Source organism: Phanerochaete carnosa, assembly GCF_000300595.1.
Source record: "Phanerochaete carnosa HHB-10118-sp unplaced genomic scaffold PHACAscaffold_3, whole genome shotgun sequence".
Classification (NCBI taxonomy): domain Eukaryota; kingdom Fungi; phylum Basidiomycota; class Agaricomycetes; order Polyporales; family Phanerochaetaceae; genus Phanerochaete; species Phanerochaete carnosa.
Window position 1 is genome coordinate 318228 of NW_006767630.1, and position 19998 is coordinate 338225.

At 51.9% G+C, this 19998-nt stretch overlaps 7 protein-coding genes across 7 annotated transcripts; 3 read left to right on the top strand and 4 right to left on the bottom strand.

The window, feature by feature from the left end:
• Nucleotides 1-907: 907 nt before the first annotated feature.
• Nucleotides 908-4607, bottom strand: PHACADRAFT_158588 (uncharacterized protein; the record flags this gene model as incomplete). The annotated part of the gene is made up of 4 exons (XM_007392780.1): nucleotides 908-1927; nucleotides 1978-4283; nucleotides 4330-4380; nucleotides 4436-4607. The coding sequence occupies 4 exons, from the start codon at nucleotides 4605-4607 to the stop codon at nucleotides 908-910; spliced, it is 3549 nt and encodes a 1182-aa protein (XP_007392842.1).
• A 947-nt stretch (nucleotides 4608-5554) lies between these two features.
• On the top strand, nucleotides 5555-6012 carry PHACADRAFT_251166 (uncharacterized protein). The gene has a single exon (XM_007392781.1). It carries the CDS (start codon nucleotides 5824-5826, stop codon nucleotides 5989-5991), a length of 168 nt encoding a protein of 55 aa, XP_007392843.1. The 5' UTR covers nucleotides 5555-5823; the 3' UTR covers nucleotides 5992-6012.
• Nucleotides 6013-6020: 8 nt separating this feature from the next.
• PHACADRAFT_182029 (uncharacterized protein) lies at nucleotides 6021-7257 on the bottom strand. Its single transcript, XM_007392782.1, has 3 exons — nucleotides 6832-7257; nucleotides 6362-6765; nucleotides 6021-6333 (listed from the first exon to the last, which is right to left on the bottom strand). Exons 1-3 carry the CDS (start codon nucleotides 6890-6892, stop codon nucleotides 6217-6219), a joined length of 582 nt encoding a protein of 193 aa, XP_007392844.1. The 5' UTR covers nucleotides 6893-7257; the 3' UTR covers nucleotides 6021-6216.
• Nucleotides 7258-7260: 3 nt separating this feature from the next.
• On the top strand, nucleotides 7261-9254 carry PHACADRAFT_206395 (uncharacterized protein). The gene is made up of 9 exons (XM_007392783.1): nucleotides 7261-7413; nucleotides 7478-7512; nucleotides 7564-7663; nucleotides 8156-8253; nucleotides 8306-8446; nucleotides 8499-8514; nucleotides 8567-8615; nucleotides 8670-8705; nucleotides 8761-9254. The coding sequence occupies exons 1-9, from the start codon at nucleotides 7361-7363 to the stop codon at nucleotides 8980-8982; spliced, it is 750 nt and encodes a 249-aa protein (XP_007392845.1). The 5' UTR covers nucleotides 7261-7360; the 3' UTR covers nucleotides 8983-9254.
• A 1278-nt stretch (nucleotides 9255-10532) lies between these two features.
• Nucleotides 10533-11147, bottom strand: PHACADRAFT_192644 (uncharacterized protein; the record flags this gene model as incomplete). Its single annotated transcript, XM_007392784.1, has 4 exons — nucleotides 10533-10598; nucleotides 10648-10885; nucleotides 10941-11065; nucleotides 11121-11147. 4 exons carry the CDS (start codon nucleotides 11145-11147, stop codon nucleotides 10533-10535), a joined length of 456 nt encoding a protein of 151 aa, XP_007392846.1.
• Nucleotides 11148-11556: 409 nt separating this feature from the next.
• PHACADRAFT_206397 (uncharacterized protein) lies at nucleotides 11557-13112 on the bottom strand. The gene is made up of 9 exons (XM_007392785.1): nucleotides 12825-13112; nucleotides 12690-12765; nucleotides 12599-12638; nucleotides 12515-12552; nucleotides 12438-12456; nucleotides 12340-12379; nucleotides 12021-12289; nucleotides 11797-11961; nucleotides 11557-11745 (listed from the first exon to the last, which is right to left on the bottom strand). The coding sequence occupies exons 1-9, from the start codon at nucleotides 13094-13096 to the stop codon at nucleotides 11693-11695; spliced, it is 972 nt and encodes a 323-aa protein (XP_007392847.1). The 5' UTR covers nucleotides 13097-13112; the 3' UTR covers nucleotides 11557-11692.
• A 653-nt stretch (nucleotides 13113-13765) lies between these two features.
• On the top strand, nucleotides 13766-19301 carry PHACADRAFT_206398 (uncharacterized protein; the record flags this gene model as incomplete). The annotated part of the gene is made up of 10 exons (XM_007392786.1): nucleotides 13766-13946; nucleotides 14001-14051; nucleotides 14107-16448; nucleotides 16498-17452; nucleotides 18320-18448; nucleotides 18509-18524; nucleotides 18574-18659; nucleotides 18718-18756; nucleotides 18911-19059; nucleotides 19117-19301. The coding sequence occupies 10 exons, from the start codon at nucleotides 13766-13768 to the stop codon at nucleotides 19186-19188; spliced, it is 4020 nt and encodes a 1339-aa protein (XP_007392848.1). The 3' UTR covers nucleotides 19189-19301.
• Between the last annotated feature and the right edge of the window lie 697 nt (nucleotides 19302-19998).

A 19998-nucleotide genomic window follows, 5' to 3' on the forward strand; every position in this document is an offset into this window, starting at 1 on the left:
GCAATTTTATTTGTGGACAATCTGTACATGTGTGGTATGCTACTATTAATTTTATATTTGATATGCTGTATGCCTCACTAAGTTATAGGCTATGTTACACTAGTGGCTCACATTCTTACTGTATAGTCATGGGGTACATCAAGAACAGCCAGACTAGTAGCCTGCTATTATACATTTTTTTTATTTTGTACTAGTTCTATCTAGGTCATATACAGCAGAACAAGCCTGTACAAGCTTTCAGCATTATACTCCTGATTTGTAAATCATGTAGCATAGAGTAGCCAATATAGTTAGGCTTGTCATTGGCTGATTAGGAGGGAGGTTGTACTGTAAAATTTATATGTTAATCTATGCATAGGATCACTATTGTTCACAGATAAGAAAGATTTATTATACCACTCCTTGCAGAGTTAAGAATATTTCAAAAAAGAGGCATATTTTAAGTAAAATAATAATAGTGCTACAGTATCCACACAGTTTGGCAATTTGTATAGCTCAGAATATAGCCTTGTTAAGGTATTATACAATAAATATGGAGCTTGTACCGGTAGTACTAGTTGTCAGGAAGCTATCAAGCAAATTCGATACCCCTTCGTAGTCATGTGCGCTACTTTTGTCAGTCACTGTAGTAACTGTACTACGGCCTGTACCGTCCATGATCTGCGCGTGCAGGAGCAAGGCGATAGGCTTGGCCGCGTCTGTTACTAAAGGAACACTTAGTCAGCGCGTATTGGAACCTCAAGCGCCGGTATTGGGCATTGTAAATGGAGTATGGGACGCTTCTTTATCATTCCGCATACGCAGATTGACGGTTCGCTCGGCGAAGCAATGTTTTACCTATAATCATCGTTGAAACAAAGAGATTTAAGAGTTTGAACTGATGGCTCTGTATTCACCTTGATGGCCGCTAGACTGCCTTGCAGTACTGCTTATGCGTTTTCCAGTCCTTCCTCTGGCAGTCCCGACTGCAGTACGCGAGTTTTCTGCAGCGACTGCAGACCATGGGCCTGGCTGCTGCAGTGGAAACCCCACACGTACCACAGCGAGACAAATTTGCCTGTGCGCCGCTGGGATTTGATGAGATCGGTCCGCGAGTCCGACTGGAGGCGTCATAATTAGCCCTGGCAGGATTCGTTGGACTCTGCAGAAGGCTGGCGACGGGCTCGAGGAGCGAGACGGCGAAAAGTGGACTGAGCGCGATGCGTGTGACGTATGGTAGGAACGGCATCCATTCTTTCTGAGCGGAGAACGCATCGCCTACCCTTCCCTGCCCACATGCACAAGTTGGAATCTCGCCATGCTTAGTCGAGAGCGGGACGCTCCCGCGCAGCGCGATGTAGGCACACCCGGTTGTGTGTTCCCATGTCCGACAGCGCTCTGCGAGGCTCGGGAGGAGGCACTTCCATATGACGCTCTCTTCTGTGCTGACATCCACCTGACAGACGTCGTGGAGCTCGGCGAGATAAGGAGCAATGTTGTGTAGGAAGCTCTTGTGTAGCGGGAGAACGCAGGCATCAGCAAGGACGGTGTGTGCAGTGACATCGAGCCGCAAGTCTGTAACGAATAAGAGCGTATCCACACCGCCGTTTGAAGTGCAGTGCAGGCCAAAGATCGATACCTTCTTGGAGCCCTGGATCCCGGCTGTCTGTACGAAGATACTGTGCATCGTGTCCTTGACTTGCGTAAGAGCTCCCATAGTCTTGGTCTCTCGAGCAAGCTTCTCGCAGTCGGAGAAGGCAAGGCTGACATGGGCGTTGATCCACTCCAATCGTTCCTTGGGTACGTTGCTGGTTGAAAGGATAGGCAGCCGGTCGATATTAATTCGGTGTATCACCCATGGTACGGGTCTACACTCGTACGTGGCAACAGGAAAGCGAGTCTCAATGGGCATACCTCCGCGGCCAAGTAAACAGGGCACCGCGACAACCTTATTTGCTGGTATCAGTGATAGCGCAGAGAGAGTCAGGTAGGTCACACCTCTATCCAGGAAGACTGTCGGGCTACGCGAAGCTTTGTCTCGGTAACGTCAACAGGGAACGGAAAGGCCAGCTTCTCACGATGCGCTGAACCAATAAGGAGTTCTACCTCACAAGGTCCGACTTGATCGATTGTCACCGAAATATCCTTGGAAGCGAGCGCAGCCTTAGCCCTGGCCTCCTCGATATTCTTCCTTCTCGTCATCTTCGTCACCTTCATCCCCTCCAAGACCAGGGATATTGGCGCTGATGTCGGCGGGCTGTCAATGCATGGTACGTACGGAATTGCGGCACGAAGACCTGCGACGGAGGTCGGCCGTTCACGAAGCACATGGACGGCCTTTGTATCGGCCAATGGGGCGCTATGAATTATCATCCGGTGGTCAAGCTTGGAGGACACGACTGTCGTCGAAGGCGTGTTCATAACGACCAGGCAAATCAATGTCGCGGCGGGATTGATCATGAGCATCGACGTGGGCACACACACAGAGACAATGACATCTGCGCCACCCGCCCTGCCTCGCGAGTCTTCGGTAATGACTGCCCGCGCATGCTCGCCACTGCCCTCGAGTGAGAGCGAGCCGAAGGCGGTCTCGACGAAACAGAAGTAATTTGATACTGCATCTGTCTCGAATTCGACGGCTAACACAGGATTCGTTGGCGTATTGTTGGCCTCTAGAGGCTGAAGCTTCGACCGCGAGACGGCGAACACGATGCAGACGACAGACGGTACCGACATCCACTCGCAGAAAAGCCCAGAATCCTTGTTTATCGGATTCCCGGGGAGGAGTGTCCCGGCCGTCCAGATGTGTAGGAGGTGCAGCTGCGTCATGAGATCCTGATAGTACTTCGTATCCACGAGGAGCGTGCTATCACTCGCAAGGCGCTGCTCGAACAGGTCAAATACTTGGCTCCAATCGACGCTGGTGCGGCTCATGAGACAGCGCACGAGCTCTGCGAAGCTCCGTCGGGAATAGCGGGTGTGCTCGATAGTGTGCGCCGAGGAGATGGGTATCTTCCTCTGGAAGCTGTCTGGAGGTTTCCTGTGGGCGAACATCCTGTGATAGATATTGAAGAGCAAAGAGACGACTTGCGATGCGTCCAAGGCGACCGGACGAGAGCTTGCACCTGAGAGCTGGGAGGGGATTTTCCAGACTAGACGCTCGTGGTACTGCGCGCTGTCGTCATAGAGATGGAATCTCAGGAGCTCATGGACATTGGACTGGGCATTGTAACCTGAAAGGTATGCAGTAGGCGTGAGGTCGAAGAGTAAAGACATGGTCACCACATCTCCGCAGAGGTTGTCAGCGAAAGACACGATGGGATCTTCGCCCGATAGCAGCAGCTCGGTGATTAAGGCAGCCGTCGGTGTTCGTTTCAGCAATGGGACGGTAGCAATCAGGACATTGATGCTTCCAACGCGGTCGAAAAGATTCGAGGTGTCAATGACATGGAATGCTAGAGGTGCAGCACTGGTTGAGTAGCCTTTGCCATCCAGCGCCAACAGAGGAGCTCTCCACGGGCATACGCGAGGATACACAGAAGGGTCTCCCCGCGCTGTTGCGAGCTGCAAGGCTTGGCAGAAAGCTATGGCGTCCGCAACCACGGCCCTGATCTTGATCGTATTGGCGGAATGCTGTACGCAGGCATAGAACGCTTCGGACCATGCATAAAATTGCCTCTTGATGGCTTCAAAGACTTGGCTCGGTGGTGGTGGGTTCAGCGTATTCGCAGTTGCGAAGATAGGGGCGAGGTGGAAGGTCGCAATAGGATTCGTCCCGTAGTGAGCCACGAACCCTTCCCTGCCCATGGCATAGGCGAATGTTGGGTTGACCTCCGATGCAGCATCGACGTCAGGTTGAGAGGTGAATGTGGTGCCTGCTTGCCAAAAGGTTTCGGAAGCTTCGACGCAGGACGACATGGCTTTGAGCGCAACTGGACCTGCAGCGCGAGAAGCGGCCACGTAAGAGAAATTCTTGTCCTTGCAAGCCTTCATGCCAGATAGAAATTGCTCTTGAAATTGTGCCCGACGCGTGGGCGAAAATAACTTCGTCTGGGCGTATAGAACCCAGTGTTGATGCAGCTCTCCCAGGGTGAAGCCGTTGCTGACCTCGAGGAAGCACGAGTACTCAGATTCGCTCCACGTGTTCAAGTCCACAGAGATATTAGCAAGCTTCTCGGCCTGTGAGAGCAAAAGTGCGAGAGAGACGGTATCCAGGAAGAAGTGGTAGAAGATGCTCCAGAGCGCGAGTGACTGCTCGACATGTTTGCCGTCGGCGATGAGGGTGAACAGGAGGACATTCCGAGCTGAATCTGCTCAGCAAACGCTTTCGCGAGAACATAAGCAACATACCGAGAATGGCGGGTTCGACGTCACAACAGGTAAAATCGAGCTTTCGTTTCACTGTATATACATGTCCAAAGCTACGCAGCTCCTCGAGTCCTCAACGAATACTTACCAGACGCCTGGTCAGCTCCATTTGCATAAACAGTGTGCAATATATTTCTGGGATCTCCGCAATCAAGCAATAGGATGTCGGCGTCATCTTCAGGTGGAGTATGCTGAAGAAGAGAGATTGGAGACGTATTGCCGATGGGATAGAAGGCTGTCTTCGTGGGCCAGAAAACCATGCGTGCCACTGTGACTAGACTCGACGGAGATAAGATGGTCGTAAAGATAAAGGGAGAAAGCGAACATGCCGGAGAAAACCCATTTACTCATACGCACGCGCCTAACTCTACACGTGTCCGATACGATTTGCACAGGTAGAAGCAAGCTGGGCAAAGGACGAGATTTCTGATAGTTGCTCTAGGGGGTATTCGCACCGCAGTAGACCAAGAGGAATGAGCTGAGAGTCTCGTACAAAGTGCCAGCATATTCCGCTTATATCTTGTCGTACGTGCGTATACCAATCTGATGCACTCAGAACCCCTCCGATACTGTTTATAATTACATAGGTCTTTGCCATTCCGTGAACAGTTACAAAACTCACACGCGATTCCAACCAAGCGCAAACTCTGACCGAAACCGGATCCAACAAAGTACAGTATCACCGACCTCCAGAGGATGCCGCCGGCTGCCCTGCTTCGATTATAAAATGTTAAGCCTATGAAGCGGGATGATGTTTGTTGTAGTCGGAGGAGGTGTTAGTATAGAAGGAGGTGGACGAGTTGGGAGGAGTGACAGATTGAGGTTAGGGGCAATCAGAATACTTCGGCTGCCCCCGAAGGTCCTCGGCTTGACCACTGCCCGCAGCAAGTTGTTCGTCTTGACACTCAGGGTGTGTTTTCTCAACTAGTACTCTATTTTGCGCATAAATTGGTGTAGGATTTTAAGTGTTCGTCAGTCCTTTGTGCTAATCACTTCGCGTTTCCCCATATGGCCGACATTTTTCTTACACTGGCAGGAAACCACTAGAGCCGTTGAAGGCAAATGGGGCTGAAGTATCCCACAGCAGACACCATAAATATTTCGTCCGCTCGGGGCTGTCTTCTGTCCCTTCCTGTCGTCCAAAACAGCAGCGGTTAAGTCATAAAGAAACTACTACAAGTGTGCGTATGGGCCTGAAGAAGTTTTGAAAGTGTTCCGGCTGCACTTTTGTGATGAGGCGTTAAATGCCCGGGTTCCACTCATCCTTCCCAAGATCCCCGCCCATTTTTCGTTGGCGAAGCCACCGTCCACAACTTCTAACATCGCGTTCGAGTTGGTCAGAACGTCTAACGGCATCCCTCGTCGGCTAATACTCCCTTGATACCGGTTGGGTCGCCCTCACTAACGAGTTTGACGGCTCCTAGGACATCTATAAAGGAGATGTTGCCGTCTTGTATGTTGTCGGCGCTGATGGTGATGTCGTGGTTAGCTCATATGAGGCACTGCGAGGCTACGTCAGATCCATCACCTCTGTTAAGAGCGACGACCAGTTCAGCAAATCCAGTAAGTTACTGCGCTTCAAATTCTACGACATCAGCGCTCCGCACGGCGCCGGCGCAGAAAATTGTCCCCTTTTCCCCTTGAAACAAGTTTTACCAGTGGCGCATCTGAATTTATCTCACCTACCTACATTCAGCTCGCCGAAGGCCCTATCAAGTTTAATGCACGTTGATGCAGAGGGGTATGAAAAAAGGATGGGAACTGGCAATGGTTACATGGCTATGAGCAAATCCCACGGCAACTTGATCAACGACCATATCCGATGCGATGCACCTTAGGATCGCTGTCGTGGACCATGTCACTGTGGCTTTAACCATGACGGTCGAGCACGGTCACATCTTTATGCATGGCACGTTTCGTTTCGACGTCCTGATCGCCTATAGCGGGTTTAGCGACACGATAGTTCCCCGCCTCTCCTAGCTTGCTCTTTCTACGAGTTTGCCAGTCGTTTTACCATCACATGCTCGACGGATCCGGCCCTAGCTGCCGTGTTTGTAGTAGACCCATACCCGGTAAGGATCGTGTGCGCCGCCGCAGCGGCAATCCCCATATTTTTCTTGATCTTTTGGTAGACTATGGACACGGAAACCACGCACATCCGCTCCCGCCTCTGCTGCGTGACCATCTCAATACTGTCATTTTGGATGTGGACATATTCCGTTCTTCGATCTCGAACTCCTTTATGAGCGCTCACGCCCTTTGTTGCTTCGTTATTAGGTTCCAGAAGTATGATTATCGTGGATTGGACTTCAATTTGTATGTATTCTTGAACTCTGCTCGTGAGTTGTGGGCACGCTGATCTCGGCTTAGTGCAGCACGAATCAGGAGAGTTGGATTCTTCATCAGTTCGTGCCTTCACTCCGGATGTTTCAGTCTACTTGCAGCTTTCGCTTTGACAGAACTATGGCTAAGGGGTGGACTAACGTTTAGCCTTTTCATGAGCAGTGATGAAGTCTCCACCGGCAAGCTTGACGCCGTAGGGCATGTAGAAAGTGTCACCCGTAACAGAATGGCAAAGCGCTCGCTCTCTGCGTGGCTCGAGCACGCCTTTCGTGCGTCCTCGTCTTCTCGTTCGCGCTGCCGTTGTGCGTACTGTGGGCTGCGCCTGTTTCGGGCTTCGGTTGGGTCGCAAATTTTTCAACAACGGTAAAACCGCAAGGTGCGCTCCGAGATTTGCGCCGTCGGGACATTCAAGATCAGTGGCATCCAGGAACCCGCTATCTTCATGATCTGCGCATCGGAGCTGCTTGAACGCGATCCGAAACCCTTGCTCATGATCTAAACATGATCATCACCAGTCTCATGGGATTCACAGCAACTTAGCTTGCGCTATCACAGACGCACGATACAGATAACACGCGCGACAAATGTCAATCAACTGGTATATAGCGGCTGGACTACCTGCTGCCAGTTGGAAAAATTCACAGCTCCAAATCTCGCAAAGTATACTTCAATGTCACAGCCGAGCCAAGATGACCCAGTTGCGGCGCAGGAGCTCGCGGAGCTGTCAGTATATCCAGCTGATTTCATTGCTGTGGCGCAGTCGATTAATTTTTATTCATCTTTGCAGGTTCTCTGCAAATTGCATTACGTTGTCTGTGACGAGTACGCTACAGATGTCGCTTGCCGCCGCAATTTTGTGCTGATGTTGCCAAGCGTGGGCCATCTACGAATATGTTATCACCCTTGACCAAGAGTTTTACGCCATCTGGAAGCGCAAGTTATCTGCGGCGTCACTTCTACTACTCTCCACACGGTGGGTGATGATATTGCAAGCCTTCTTTATGGTATTGCCCGTAGGCCAAAGTGTACGCTGAACTGTCTACCTCTTGGGCGGTAGCCACAGACCTGACATGCTCCACAGTTGTAGGCATTCATATACTTTTGTACATTAGCAGAGTTTAACATGTAACGCCGCAGCTGCAAGGGGCAGGACGTTCTGATACAACTCTGCGGACTGCTGGGATTTATACAAACCGCAGGTATGTATGTTCTGTCCAATGAACATTTGCTCGCCGGCTCACGGCATCCAAGCTTTCTCCGCGCTGAGAATATCCGCCATTTGGGACAGGAGTTACACACTATTTGGTGTTGTTTTTGTGTTTGGGCTAGTACCCGTTGGCACAAACATCGTCAGCCGGTTTTATACTCGCGAGAATCAATCTCCGACTAACTCTCCATTTTGCAGTACCTGGTGTACAAATCTACGTACTCGTTCGTCGGGGCTCCGTTCAATGTGTGCGATCAGGAACTGTCTCTCTCAGACAGCGCGTATCTTGGGTACGCTGTATCTCTCTAATCGCTCGACTCGCCGACTTCTGACTTCTGACTTCTACATATACAGGTGTATGTGAAGTATTTTAGCACTCATGATTCCATCTTCTGACAGGGCTATCAGTTGTCATCGGCACTCGCGTGCCGCTGATTTTCGCAGATGCTCTCGTGCTTGTGCTCACTTGGATCAAGACTTTACGACAGCTCACTGAGGCGCGGAGACTCCGTCTACCATTATCCATCTCCACATGCCTTCTGCGAGACGGTGCGCTTTATCGACTTCGTTCTCAATTTTAATTGTTAACTCTTTCTTGCAGGTACCCTCTACTTCTTGTACGTCATTGTTACATAAGTTCTTCGAGATGCACACTCCTGAACGGTCCAGGATTCTGCTGGTAGTCAATATAGTGCAGATACTGACTGCGACAACGGTGGTACGTGCTCTCTTGCCAACAATTCCCGAAACCTGACTTAAATCGAGCGATCAGGCCATCGCGCCCGTCAGCGCATTTGTGTCGACCGTGGTCAGTACTCGAAGTACGACTCGTCTCTCGTCGGCATACTCACCAAGTATAACAGCCGCCGATCCTCATTAACCGGTTTATGCTCAACTTGCGGGGACTGAATAACTCGCAGCAAATCTCAACCTTGCCGACTCCTTCCGAGTTTTCTGACCCAGCTTTCAAGATCAGTCCCAGCATTGTTGGGAATATGGGCGAACCGCTCAATCATACTGTCACTGTCCCTGAAGAGGGTAGCTCCTCCTACCAGGGGACAGACGGTGAAAACGATCCGAAGTAATCTTCGTATAAGGTTATGTCCTGGCCCGCGAGATAAAAGCCAGGCTGTTTCCTAAGCTTATAATATATGTATGATCGCAGTCTATGCCGTATCGCACCCCACGTTCTACCGTGGGTAGTCGGATCGTGAAGCACTCTTCCACGTGCATAGGCCTAAGCTCCAAGTTTCCCAAGAGCAGAGCGAAACTTGTCAATTCCAATCTTCCGTTAGCCCCGCGTCAATATATATCTTTCTGGTAGGTGCTAGTTTCTTCTACAATAGTAGGTGACTGCCACACCATGGCGTTAGACAGGTCTTGACCATCTGTTCAGAAGAAAGGCTGGCGTACCTCCTGTATGCTTGGCATGCTCCCCGCATATAAGTGTTTCTCGCTATCGAAGATTGATTTCCAGCATAGAGACGCCTCGCTAGACGAGAGAACCAAGTCCGGTGGCGCGGTCTCGAGTAGGTCCTCTGGAGGCGCCATAGGCTCCTCGTCCGCGCCGTACTCAAGCGGCTCGCTAATGTTTCCCACGTAGCTCTGCGGGAGGCGGAAGTTCACGGAGAATCGCGAGAAATGTTGTACGTCCGAGTTCGAGACCGCGTCCAGGGCATATAATCGGCGCAGTTCGAGGATGAATCTGCTGACAAGGAGTAGGGGCTACGCGGATGCGGCATGAGTCAAGAACAGTCTGGCTGCGACAGCGGACATACCAGAAGGTGGACCAGACGGGTGGCGGGTGCAGTGATCTGAAGCAGGTAGGTCAACAAGGACGATCGGAAGCTCAAGGATAGAGAAGTACGGATTTCCCAAACGTCAATATTTGCGCGAGGTTGAGTGCGAGAAGAGCGCTTCAAACTGTCAGGGGATTGATATTTACATGCGTAGCTGGCCCGGCTCACATGAAGTACATAATACCTGTGGAGGCGAATGAGTATGCTGAACATGCAGTATATATTGGCCCTTAATTACCGTCTTTCATCAGCAGGCCGGCCACTGGCACGCGAGTGTTCAGGCGAGAGGCTTCCCTCCACGTGCGGAAGACCCCGAGCCACGTTAGGAACATCACGACCGCGTCGGCGATGATCATCGGTATGCGGGTAGCCCAGACGACTTCGGGCGCGGTGAGCATTTTTATACCATTCTTCGATATTTGTGCGGCTTACTTCTGCTCGATGGCAGTGTTTAGCCAAAAAAAAAAAAGCACAGTATGCGGGACCGACTTACTTGAATGCCAAGGCTGATGAGAAGCTGTTAACATGCTGACAGATGTACAGCGGCGCCCCAACATGTACAGAATAGCTATGCGCCATGATAAACTGCTCGCACACGGTCATCTTCAAGACATTGGCGAAGTTTCGGAAGGAGCTCACTGAGAGGGTACAAACGGGGACCATGCCTAATACGAATACCACGGCAGATATCACACGGCTACCTCCACAAATCGCGCTAGTGCGCATAGCAAAAACCACTAGCGACAATTAGTCTCGTGACTGGCGACTCGACGCGTAATCAGACCCACTTGATACTTGAAGCATGCCCACAATGGCAAGGACTTCGCTGACCTTCATTAGGGGACCACAGCTGCGTGGACCGGTGTTAAAGCAGGCAAAATAACCAGACGGAATACGTGCCTCTGACCAGCTTTGAGCACACAACCGAGGATCAGATGTGAGGTGACGTACCGTAGCATTCGTCGTGATATGCAGGATGGCGGCCTGCAGCAACAAGCAGTATCGCATCGAAAGGAGAAGGGCAGACATTATGGTTAGCTTGCGCTGCCATATCGTGCAGAGCTCGGCGTTGAAGGTGAGGATGTGGTCATACACTACCAACGCTGCGGGAGGAAAGTCAATCCCGGAAAAGTCATCGAAAGCAGCGGAGCGACCTGTAACCGCAATTTGCACATAGGTCGCGTTCATCCTGGTGCCAAAACACATAAGTAATCGGTAGGTGGTGAACGATGGAGAGAGCGTACAAGTCGATCGCCTTTGAAGTGTCAGTCATAGTAGCAGCAATGGGAGTCAGAGAGCCCATGAAGGACATGGGGACCTGTGGCTTGTCGAAGTCGAGACCGAAGACAAGCAATTTATACCGCGGTTCCTGGGAAAGGCTAGGACGCGCATCCAACGCGCAGAAAACGGATACCACAACTGACGTGCTTGTCCTCGGATATAAGAAGCATGTTCGACGCAATATCAGCCACGCTGCCAACGAGACCCGCCTACGAGCATATGTGCTCTCACTGAGTTGGACACTGGCGAGCGTTAGACGCTCTGGCTGCAGTATAAATATCTGCATAGTAGGTTTCATAATAGAGCGATATTCGGAATTTACAGAAAGTAAATACCTTGATGTCCTGTCTCTTCTGGAGTTCATAGGAACCGAGGCAGGTGACTATTCGTGCGAGGCCTTTCGAGTCCAAAAGGCCAACTTGATCAACGATCTTAACGACCGAAAAGCAGCGCCTGCCTCTGACATCAAAGCTTCCAAAGGACGTGAGCTTGTCGTCCAAATACGTGGCGCATGGCATGGGAACTGATAACACGCCCTTAACCAGGAGAGTTGACTTCTCACGTCAGATGGCGTGGACCATACCGCCGTAAATCGGTGCACAAGTATGTCAGATTACCGCTACCGAGCGGAGTCATTATAGCCTAAGTCGAACATATCAATTACGGTTAGGGTATCGCACTAGGTAATGATAGAACCAAGCTCTGCCATTGCCCCTTAGTAGTACTGGTACCCGTAATGTCTCTGTCCACGCCTCGGTCCATGGTAATCTGCCAGATCATGATCAGAAAGTCACCGTGCCTTCGCGATGATTCACTTACAAGAGCTTGCATCACGTTCCGGACTTAGACCGGCTACTGACGCAAGGTTCAAATAACCTTCCGAAGCAGCTCCTACCCGCGAGCGGCTAGCGCTAGCGACCTCTGGCCCGACCCACACGGTCCGACACATCGGACAAGTAACACCTGCACCCTTATTCCGCGCCCCTGTTGGTATTCCGGATCAGCGACCCTGAGAAGCTACGCAGTCTTCATCAGCCACTCACACTGCTCGAAACATTCCTTGTGGAGACAGTTTCCGCAGGTCTCGCAGAAGCTTAGCTTTCCCTCAGCGGTGCCGTGCATACCTTCGTAGCAGACCGGACAGTCGTCCTCCTCGGTTGGCATCTTGCGCTTCGCGCTACTGGAGCTGCTCGACGTGGCGGATTTGCCCGTGGCACGGGCATATGCTTCGCGGACACGCGAGTTTGCCATGTCGTTCGGCGCGAGTGGCGCGTTCGCGAACACCTCTTGGAGTTCGCTTGTCAGGAGGGCTCTGAGAGAGGATATTGACACCAAATCAAAACATAGGAAGCACGCACGTACTTCTGGTACCATGCGTGTGAGGTGTAAGGGACCTGGAGGACTAAGAAGGGTGTCCGAGTTAGGCGGACTAATTGCAAAGTGCACTGGATTACGGATACCTTTGGCAAAAATGAAGAGCTCAAGTCCCAGATTAGCTTCTGGCAGGGGAGTGACGCCGAGACATTTGGAGACTTACAATGTGTTTGCAATGATTTCCCTTCAGCGAGTCAGGACCTGGAAAATATTAGTATTAAAAGTATTCAGCGATCGTTATACTCACAGCTGCACTGAGGAATCTTATCTATGACTACGGTGTATACCTAACCCGCGCGTTAGTCCAACGCCACCGCGCTTGCAAACGCGCTACTCACATTTCCGGTTGAGCCAAGGACCTGAAACTCCTCCCGCAATTCATCTCCGTTGCGATTTCTGTCAACCATGAAGAATCTGAAGATCAAATTCGCGGTCAGCATGCATACTACAAAAAACAACGCGAGCTGGCGCGCCTTTGTGTTTGGACCCTTTCCAACCTGTCCATGATGTTTTGCGGACACCTGCGTTTCATCATGGCTAGACGCTTCTCTTGTACAGGTTCATCGATGTCCTTGGCCTTTCTCCGGCGTTTGTTTACGGGAGCCTTCGCGGGTGGCGAGTCCAGGAGAACAGGGTTCGAGGACGAACCAGGGGCTCCGCAGTCGTAGGCCGGATACGAGGATCCAGAAAGCGTTGGAAGCCATCCTTCATCCTCATCATATGCTGTAGCCTTGCGCTTGCCCATGCTCGTAAATACGGGAGGTGTGGTTAGAATGTGGAAGACTGGTGGCCCACCGCTAACGCGGGTCGCGGGTGTCCTTTAAATCGGCAATAGCCGAAACCATTTGATTGACCCTAACCCTATGAAAGTCTCGCCTGTCATTGACTCTTGATCCAACTCTCGCCCTTGCCGAAGCTCGTTCATCGCCCAATTGTGAGGTATAATGATATTTATCTTGTGATCAGCCGGTTAATAGATATTTTTAAGGTCTGAATGAAGAGGGTAGAGATCAAAAGACCCTGCGCATACTACGACAATAAGCCTTAGCTCTCAAACATTCCTGCCGGCTTTATGATGCTTTCAGCTCCTTCCACCCCCGTTTGTGCGTTTGTTATACTTATTTTTAACACGATAGTCCAGAAGAATGAATGTGCTGCTGCCTATAGCAGTTAGTCGCCTCTAGGGTACGCGTCGTAAATGACTTGTCTCTTGACATACATGGTCATCTCGAGAAGCGACTCATAAGGCAGTTGCCTCTCTGAAATTGACGGTTCACACGTGCTGGGTCTCGATAGGCGCATGGACACGCAAGCCTCTGGAATTCGAACGTACTCAACGTCCAACGACACCATACCTCCCCGGCGACTTATTGGGTCAATCTCGAGGATCTGAAGCTCACGTCGACACTCAGCTATGGCACATCCAGTCTTCTGGCCGACCAAAACCTTCTACTACCCTGTCGGCAACACCTGTCCCATGCTTTTGCTTCAACATGTTCCCCCAGAAAGCGATGCGGCGATCTTGCTCCTCGGCTGCGGCGACCCCAGAAGCATTTTGCACACTGTATATTCTACTGAGGTGGATCAGGTCGACGGTGAGACTTTGTGTACGACATGCATGTGTTGTCCTCTGAATGAGAGCTTTACAGTCAAGCGCAAACTCGATTTTACCTGCTGCGACCATGAGCCGGCCATCCTCGGTACGTACTTCGCTACCTTCGCTTTAACCGCAAGTTTATATTCTTATTTGCATAGCTCGGAATATAATTCTTTTAACTCTCGTATTCGACAACAAGCACAGTCAAGACGTAACGCGACTCTGGAATATTTTTTACCACTTTCTCCTCGATGATTCTTCTCGAGATGTCTTGCTCAGCCAATCACAAAAGTTAGCAGATCTGTCTGTCGACCTCAAGAGCTGGGCAACATCCGAGTATTCCACCTTTTTGCAAATTGGCAGCCGCTTTACACTCGCAGAGCTGCATCGGCACTGGGCGCTATATGCTCGAACCGAGTCATTTTCTGCAGCACAACACAAGCAACACAAGGAGATATTCCTAACTGGGATGAGAAAAGCATACAACGACAATTTTAAAGACCTCGGTGAAAGCTTCTACGACGGCTCTACTTCGCGTTCGGCGGGTCCGCTTTCCTTCGACTCCGCGGATATCTGCGCAGAGTCGTCTCGGAAGTTCTGGAAGACTGGCGTACTCTCTACATCTCAGAATGACGTCCGAAACGCCATTCACGTCAATCCTACCTTTTTTTATGCTACAGATGGCGAAGGATTCCTCCCTCATTACGGAACCCACCCGCTCACGGCATTTCATTTGGCGCCCGTCTTCGCGAACGCGAAACAGTCTTCGCCTTCTCTCGCAAGTGTGTACGAGAACGTCAGAATCCGATTTCGTCAGTGGTGCGAGTCATTTTATGCATGCATCCGGGCGACTCCGAACCCTACGATCAAGATTCGAGTGTTGGTCGGAGACGTCCTTTCAATATGCCAAGCGTTGCAGATCGTCGGAGCAGGTGGCGAAGCCGGCACCCTTCCGCGTGTGGGTACATTGCATGCAGATCTGGCTATACTGGATGGTGGAGACTATGTGGACGGTATAGCACCACTGAAGTTCGATGTCATTGACACCTCTAACCTCTGCGACCACATTGGCGCGCTTAACATCCTCATATCCACCGTTCCCCTCCTGAAGCACACTCCCTGCGCAACAATACACACCGAGACGCTGCTTCCATACACAGAAGACCCACTGTTTGCCATCTCAGAGAGGCTCTGCAGCGACTTAACCACGGCGTCCGTGCTCCTAGACCTTACCCCGGTCTCTTACTTGTCTGGGTACACCACCGATTCCAACGTCCACGAGATAATTGGGTTCCAGGCGCGACAAGGTGGCCAGTTTCATGAGCGTTTGGCCTGGAAGATCCCGTCGCTACTCATATCCGACGGTTCTCCGGCAGCGACGTTCGAGCCGGCCCAACTTGCGTCCCTGCTGTTCAACATCTACCTCCGCATGTTTGCGCACGAGGACGTGACAAGAATGTTCCGGAGACAGGCCAGTATCCGCTTGCTAGAACGCCAAGAGATGGTACGCTACTGCCGCAGGAGTTTCGCCGCCCTGTTGAGATGCGTTCGCGCGCGAGTCGAGGCAGATTGGGACGGCGTCTTCGCTGCGCTTCTCTCGCGCATCATCGATGATAACACCCTCTCTATTGGTGGACTATACTATCAGGATCTCCTCACGCAACTGCACCTCCTCGGGCTGCACAGCGAGCCCAACTTCCGTGCGAACGACAGTCTGGCCCTCAAAAACAAAGCACTCGGACGCTTCCGCAACTGGACCACGGTGCCGCCCGTTGTATGCATCGCATTTTCCGTCGACAGGCTCCAGCTGCGCGCCATCGAGGAGGACGGCGCGCCAATGCATCCGCAGTTCACCGTACAGCTCTCAGGGTTGGCCCGGGACTGGGCAAACGACTTCGCATACGTCGAGATGATGTTCGGCGTGCTGTCCGTGAAGGGCCGTGACGAGAACGCTGTCGCGACCGTTAGGGCGGATCCCCGCGGGAGGCATAGCACGGCCCCGGTGGTGGTATGCGTTTGCGTGCCTTCGTGGATACTTGCGCACGACCCCCGCGCGACCGTTGTGCGCCTGGGGCTCACCAGCACGCCGAGCACTTGTCAGCTCCTACCTCGACTTGGGTCGAGGCTGACCCTGTTTGAGGTGTCGTTAACGGACGAGAAGTACCTTCATGTTTTGCGTAGTCGGCCGGCACTGTCAGGTGACAGCCCTGCCGCCATTCCATATCTTCCTGTACAACTTGATACGCCACCCATGGATACGGTTGCCGTTACAGCCGAGGGTTCGCGGGTGACACACGTTACGAGACGGGTCGAAGTTGAAGAACCTCTAGCAAAGGCCGCGCTGGCATCTGCAACGACGTCGGTCTCTGTGATACAGACGGCAGCAAGCGCGGTTAGACTGGCTATTGGCCCAGATGTGCGGTTCGACTTGGGCTTTCCATTCAGCATAGACGCATCGCGAATCAAGCTTCGCGTAGCACGAAAGTCTTCCTGGGTCGAGGTGCGTTTTTGTTCATATGTAAAATAGCAATAGAGCTGATCTTCAATAGGTTGTACTTCCGCTCCAACTGCTCGGCCAAAGCAGTGTGCCGGTTCAGCATCGCTTCCCGATGACCGCCGCCGAGATGTCTTTCTTTCCGTGGAACATACATCGCATCAACCTCGAGCGGCTTCCAACCCTGTCTACTGGCGATGTTGGTGGATTGGAGTGGCTCAACACGCTCGCGAGCGTGGCCTTATCGGACGGAGAGAGGGCGGCTAGAGAGGGCGGCACCCTAGATGCGCTTGGGAGGGTCAAAGACTCCCTGCATACTATCTTCGTTTGCGCCGCGGGGCTTCAGGGCCCGACGAAGCCGCGGCCAGCGCAGGTCTTTGGCCTCGACCGCACATCTCAGGGTGGCATGGACACCCTCTTCTTCGTGACCGGCCTGCGGCTCGACGTTGCGAGCCATAGTGCCATCGCGGACGCGTTTGTGCTTCCACTCACAAACGTGCTCGTGAGCCGGTTACAGCGCGCCCTGCCGAGCCTTGTGCCTGAGATTGTGCATATCGTCGTCAACGACGCCGAGTGCGCGGCGTGGAAGGCGCTCCTTCCGGCGCTTGCCGAGCGCTGCAGGACGTGGGCGCACACTGCACAGTGTGCGTACGCCTTGCACGGGCGCGTCCCGCTCTCTGTACAACACTCGGAGGTGCCTATCTGCGACTGTGGTAAGGGAAAGGTCACCGATGCCTTCCGGCGTAGAAGGGACTGGGCGCCTTTTCTTCCGCATGTCACTAGAGTGGCGATCTCCCTGCTGTTTGCGGTCTCCTACCTTGAGCCTGTCGCCGCCAAGATGAAAGAACTTCTGGACAGAACAGACACGCGGAATTATCGCAACACTTCGGGTCTGGCTGCTCCTTTATCCGGAAACGAGCGCGCAGGCGACCGCTGCGCCAGATGCAAAAGTATTCTTCCCGTGGGGAAACGCATGGTCTGCAGCCGATGCAAGAAGGTCGTGTATTGCGGTACGGAGTGCCAGGCTCAGGACTGGAAAGGTCACAGGAAGGCTTGCGCTACGGCATGATCTGTTGCGAGTCTCTAAGGTGCAGACAATTCTCTCGAGAACGCCGACATGATTGCGGTAGGGTCACTGTGAAAGAGTGTTCAGGAACGAAAATTGTAGTCATATGCATGATCTCGATAATGATATATTTGAAATAGTTAGGCAGCTGAAGAGGTTCATATGCCTCTAAGGCACTGTAGCTTGTTATTATCTCTGTCTTAGCTGGGTACATTGGTGAAAGACGGACACAAGTGTAGCAGCAGTAGGTGCCTCAACTATTTGCGTATCTTAACATGCCGTAGCCTATGCCGCTTGTGCTGAGCAATCCCAAACACCAGAATCGTCGATCAAACACCATATGTCGATGCCGCGTATCTTCTGATGAGGACGCTCTATCTACAAATATCTCTTCTCGTTCGTACCTGGGGCCCCTTAATGGTACTTTAGTGATCTGCTGGGGTATTCTCGCATGAAGCGCATGTCACATGTCGACGCGTCCACCGAGCAGAGCATTCAAATTTCAAACACACTTCCTTGAACATATACACCTGACGCTCAAACAGTCTGAGCGCATGTATTCCACCGGCATTCGGAGAATGTAGGGACACATGTCCAGGTTCTGCACACTGAGTGTACTCCGCTGCCGAGATGCACTCGAGAAATCAGGGTGAGCGTGTAAACTGCCTCTCTCTTCTGGGAGTGTCTATGCTGTTGGTCTGGGTGATCTTCGAGAGGCATGCGGCCGCTGAATTATTGGTCCTCGCATCCTTTAGCCTTGCTGCAAAGGTATAAAGGTCGTCTTGTACCTTCCTGTGCTTGCTATCTGCAGGGCTTAAGTCGAACTACCAGACACTTGCAAGCAAGATGCGCACCTTTGCTGTCTCCGCCGCTGCGACTTTTGTCGCTGCTTGGGGCGTCGCGCTCATCATGGCGTCTGGCCCAAGTTCCGAGTGCGTCGGTGCGTCTTCTTCACTCAGGCCGTGTCGTGAACAGCGGACGCTGATTTTGGCCCCGGCAGAGATCTACAATTCGCAGTAGGGCAGGTGCCTCTTGCAGGAAGATATAATATCTCACTCCAAATAGGCCTACAGATTCCTGCGCGAGTATCGAATCTTGGTCCGGTCTTACGACTGAGCAACTCATGGCCTTGAACCCTGATCTGCACGATTGTCAGTTGTCGCTGCCTGGTTTATCATATAATCACACCTCACTCTGCGCTGTATACAGGCGGCCCGCCTATGGATGTACACGAAGTGTGCCTGGACTGTACGTGCCTATTTTCCCCTAAAATCGTTCCAGAATTTAGCTGAATATTCCCGGCCGTTCCGTACCTGACATGCCGAACCCCGCGTTGACCGCCGCCCGGACTGTCTGGCTTTCCCTTCTCGCACCTCGATATTATGCGACGCACTCGCCGCAGCATACACGCCGCCATGCTTCCTCTGGGTGCCCGCGAATGAGACTACGTGCGACAACCTTGCGGTACAATGGGAGATCTCCGTCGCTCTGTTCGTGCAGTACAACGATAACGTTGACGATGCGTGCGACGACCTTATCATCGGCGAAGAGGTGAGTGATCTGCCTGTCCCTCGTGATATACGTCTGCTGATCATCCGCACGCTTTAGTACTGCGTCAGCATCGATTTCTGCTATCCGGGCCAGACGAACCCATGCTGCCTTCCGGGGTCGGCGTGCTAAGTTTAGCCGTCGGCTAACGCCCAAGTAATAGGCTACAGTGGATTATGGGTTCAATATATGCAGGGATGTGTCACTCTGTGCTCGCATTATGTTGTGTGTAAATGCTACAGTATGAATCGGTGATGTCATCACGGCGCCACAAAGCCTATCCAAATGCGACCGTCGTCGGGATCGGGCATACGTACTGTTAGCCGCCCCCCAACCGGCCAAGCCCAGCACTCGGCCAGCCGTATATTCTGGGCTCAACAGCATTGTTGTAGCATAATACGAGGCCTCTAATATGTCAATAGTATTTCTTTCTACATAAATTTATAATTCTATCAAGATCAGTCGGGGGAGACTCGAGCTATGCATGCATTACTGCACCGAAACAGCCGGGATGCCTAATTTTGGTAGCGCGCCAGACCTTCCCCTCTCATTGACGACCATTCTTTCCGCCCCATCTCCATCTCCACTCTGTACAGCTGCCTCTATTATCAACATTAGGGTGTGTACTACTGCCTCCCAACTTTTTGCAGTCTAATTCCGCTTCTAAGGTTCTCTAGGCACAGCTGGAATAGCAAGGTCACGGCTTGGGTGGTTCTGGAGATGTCCAAGGAAAAGGACATCACTACTTGCAACAAAGGGTTGGGGGCGCAGGGAACACATAGTGTGGCTTCTGTATATGTTATAATTTGCTTCTCTTCATCAGGGAAAAGATTTAGGTCCACAATGCTACAGAGTGCTACAGGAGCATTTGGGAGCACTACGGACCCAAGTCCTGTTTCCTGATGTTGCGCTCTCTTGATTTTATCATTTTCTTGTTGTGTG

Coding starts and splice junctions, on each gene's coding strand:
- PHACADRAFT_206395 (XM_007392783.1), top strand. CDS start 7,361: ATGTCACAGCCGAGCCAAGATGACCCAGTTGCGGCGCAGGAGCTCGCG. Junction 7,513..7,563: donor CATTACGTTGTCTGTGACGA/GTACGCTACAGA, acceptor GATGTTGCCAAG/CGTGGGCCATCTACGAATAT. Junction 8,254..8,305: donor TGACTTCTACATATACAGGT/GTATGTGAAGTA, acceptor CAGGGCTATCAG/TTGTCATCGGCACTCGCGTG.
- PHACADRAFT_206397 (XM_007392785.1), bottom strand. CDS start 13,096: ATGGGCAAGCGCAAGGCTACAGCATATGATGAGGATGAAGGATGGCTT. Junction 12,639..12,689: donor TCCTTGGCTCAACCGGAAAT/GTGAGTAGCGCG, acceptor CGCGCGGGTTAG/GTATACACCGTAGTCATAGA. Junction 11,962..12,020: donor CAAGGAATGTTTCGAGCAGT/GTGAGTGGCTGA, acceptor GAATACCAACAG/GGGCGCGGAATAAGGGTGCA.
- PHACADRAFT_182029 (XM_007392782.1), bottom strand. CDS start 6,892: ATGCCCTACGGCGTCAAGCTTGCCGGTGGAGACTTCATCACTGCTCAT. Junction 6,766..6,831: donor TGCTCATGAAAAGGCTAAAC/GTTAGTCCACCC, acceptor AAACATCCGGAG/TGAAGGCACGAACTGATGAA. Junction 6,334..6,361: donor GATCCGTCGAGCATGTGATG/GTAAAACGACTG, acceptor ACTCGTAGAAAG/AGCAAGCTAGGAGAGGCGGG.
- PHACADRAFT_251166 (XM_007392781.1), top strand. CDS start 5,824: ATGTCGTGGTTAGCTCATATGAGGCACTGCGAGGCTACGTCAGATCCA.